Source organism: Poecilia formosa, unplaced genomic scaffold (assembly GCF_000485575.1).
Source record: "Poecilia formosa unplaced genomic scaffold, Poecilia_formosa-5.1.2 Scaffold48, whole genome shotgun sequence".
Classification (NCBI taxonomy): Eukaryota; Metazoa; Chordata; class Actinopteri; order Cyprinodontiformes; family Poeciliidae; genus Poecilia; species Poecilia formosa.
The window spans coordinates 2,686,186-2,688,767 of NW_006799987.1; the positions used below are offsets into that span (position 1 = coordinate 2,686,186).

Consider the following 2,582-nt stretch of genomic DNA (forward strand, 5'->3'; position numbering starts at 1 on the left):
ATATATATATATGCTCCTGCAGGCAGTAGCCCAGGGCGTCAATATTTGTTGGGGCAGAAAAGATTTCTTTTCTACGAATACCTTAAAAATCTTTACAAATTTAAAACATTTTTTTGCAAGATTTTGAATTCTATCTTATATAAAACTCATAGTTCTACATCAAATTAATTACATTTTTGGGATTTTTATGAATATAAACAATACATAAATATTTGAAATAAGAAGCTAATGCTCAGGTGACGTATAAAACCTGCTGTGCATTAATTCATGTATAAAACTACATAATTTATTGTTATTTGCATTAGGAGGAGTTTTCTGTGGTGGATTAATCTGTCTCCAGCCAGGGGCCCCGGTTCCTGTAAATACGGCCCTGCACCTGAACTTTCCCACTCTGGGACACTGAAGGATATTTATTTTATTTTATATTTTCTGTCAAACATTTTTTATTTCAGTTTTTTTTCCAGTTTTCTCGTCTTGAACTTGAACATTTCAGATTCCTGCAGAGCCTGAGATGAAGCCCCTGGATTGTTTTTGTTTTGACTTTATAATAATAATAATCTAATAATTTAGAATTATTTTCTCTCTGTATAATTATGAACTTCAGATGGTTTGGAAATGGCCCTGTAACTCTTCCTGGGAATTTCTGATGATTTCCCATCAGTTTTTACTAAAACTGTTAAAACTTTTATGTTATTTTAAGCTTTAATTAGTTCCTGTTCTTACCTGTGTGTAGCTGATTGTTATGGTTCCGAGTCCCATTACATCATGAACTTGAAATTTGTCTGAAGAAGAAGAAGGAAGCAATCATGAAGTTTGAATGTTCTCATTTTCTGGGGAAAATCATGATTAAAAATATTCATTTAGAAATAAAACCACAAATGAATCAGAAATTCTGATGGATTTATACAGAACTGGATGACCAGGTGTTAAATTATAGATTATGAATTTGATCATTGCACCCATATTTGAGTAAATGTAGGTATGATGCGAATTAGTGACACTAGACACTAAAGGAATGAAACAGAGTTTTCCATCCCAGTATGTTGCTTTTAGCTCCAGGTTGCATCATGAAATTTGTCAGCAGAAGAAGAAGGAAGCAGTCTGCGTTTCTTGGCCGCTCTTACGGATCATGCTCTCCATCTTCATGAGCAGGAACAGGAAGCCGGGGTAGCTGATGGTCAGGTCGCTCTCCGTGTATCTCAGTCCCACCAGCTGCATCACCAGACCATTCACCATGATGCCTGCAGCAGACGCAGCGGTCAGCAAAAACCAGCGGCTTCTGGTTTACTGAGCGGCGACTGGAGACTTCGTTGCTCCGAACTAAAACTCCAGAGCTGATTAATCTCATTTTTATCAAAATGCCACAATGCCAGAGGGAAAATCACAATGAGGAAGATTTTGTGAAAAAACAAACCAAGAAACACAACGAAGCTGAAACTTTAGATTAAAAACTTAAAGCTGCAGTATGGAGCTTTTTTTTTTATTAAATATTTTTTAACATATTTGTTTAAACTGTCACACTGAGACAGATAATCTGTGACAACATCAATCTCCTCCCTGAACTGCTGCCTGAAGAAATGCAACAAAAATAACCAATCAGAGCCAAGAGGTAGGGCTTAGCGCTGTCAATCATCCTCATGTACTCGCTGCTACATGTGCTACTGCTGGAGAAACAACTTACCGTTACAGAAAAACCATTTATCCACCGTCATCAGTGGCTATGCTAACTAGCATTAGCATTCATGACATTTTAACAATGTTAAAAAAAACTCTTCATAACAAAATTTACATTTCATTTAAATCAAAATATTTTCTCTGTTAAATAAGAAAAGTTGTAACAGTAAAACAGCAACAGCTTGAGTCGTAGCAAATCTCTTTATGCCTTTTTAATAAGTTTTATATCTCCTTAAATGAGGAATTTATTCGTTTTAACGAGGTTTCTATCTCATTAAAATGATATATAGATACTGAACTCATTTTGTTAAAACAAGAAAAAGTTTCTCGTTAAAACAAAAGACTTTATTATCAGATAGAAAACTGACCAGATAACCTCCATAGAAACAGATTTAATTAAACACAAAACCAGTTTTATATCTCCTTATAATGAGAAACTTTAGTGGTTTCCATTGCTGCGCTACCTGCTGCCTTCAGGGCCGGTTCGACCTCTTTGTACTCCAGGTGATGAGTTTTATTCGTGTCGTAAACCAGGAAGATATCCTAAAAACAAAAACAACAACATAGAAAAGGGGCAGAGAGCGAGTGAAAAACCAGAACATTTCATGTTTTCCTGTGAAGGAATGAAAATATCTGCAGCCGTGGGACAGAGATGCCGGTGTTGCTATGGTTACCGTCCACTTCCTGATTTTGTCCCACAGCAGCTGGAAGTCGGACCAGTTCAGCTTCGCTTTGCCTTGGCTCTGCAGAAAACAGCGAGGTCAAGGCAAGCAACCGGAACATCCCGACTGTCCTCGAACGCAGCGCAGAGTCCGCGCGCTGTAAAAACTAAAAGCTAAAAGTATTCAACTGAAACATCCCGACTGTTTTGGGTTGAAAATTATTCATATGTTACTAATAGCCTTTAT

The 2,582-nt window shown here is 36.8% G+C and overlaps 1 protein-coding gene across 1 annotated transcript in view; it reads right to left on the bottom strand.

The window, feature by feature from the left end:
• The window catches only part of zgc:85932 (calpain-9), an 18,483-nt gene that overhangs the window by 943 nt on the left and 14,958 nt on the right, over nucleotides 1–2,582 (bottom strand). The window contains exons 16-19 of the mRNA XM_007552471.2: nucleotides 2,349–2,417; nucleotides 2,139–2,217; nucleotides 1,125–1,241; nucleotides 724–782 (exon numbers count right to left, since the gene is read on the bottom strand). Of these exons, the coding sequence (XP_007552533.1) occupies nucleotides 724–782; nucleotides 1,125–1,241; nucleotides 2,139–2,217; nucleotides 2,349–2,417 (324 nt within the window). The remainder of the gene's footprint in view (nucleotides 1–723; nucleotides 783–1,124; nucleotides 1,242–2,138; nucleotides 2,218–2,348; nucleotides 2,418–2,582) is intronic.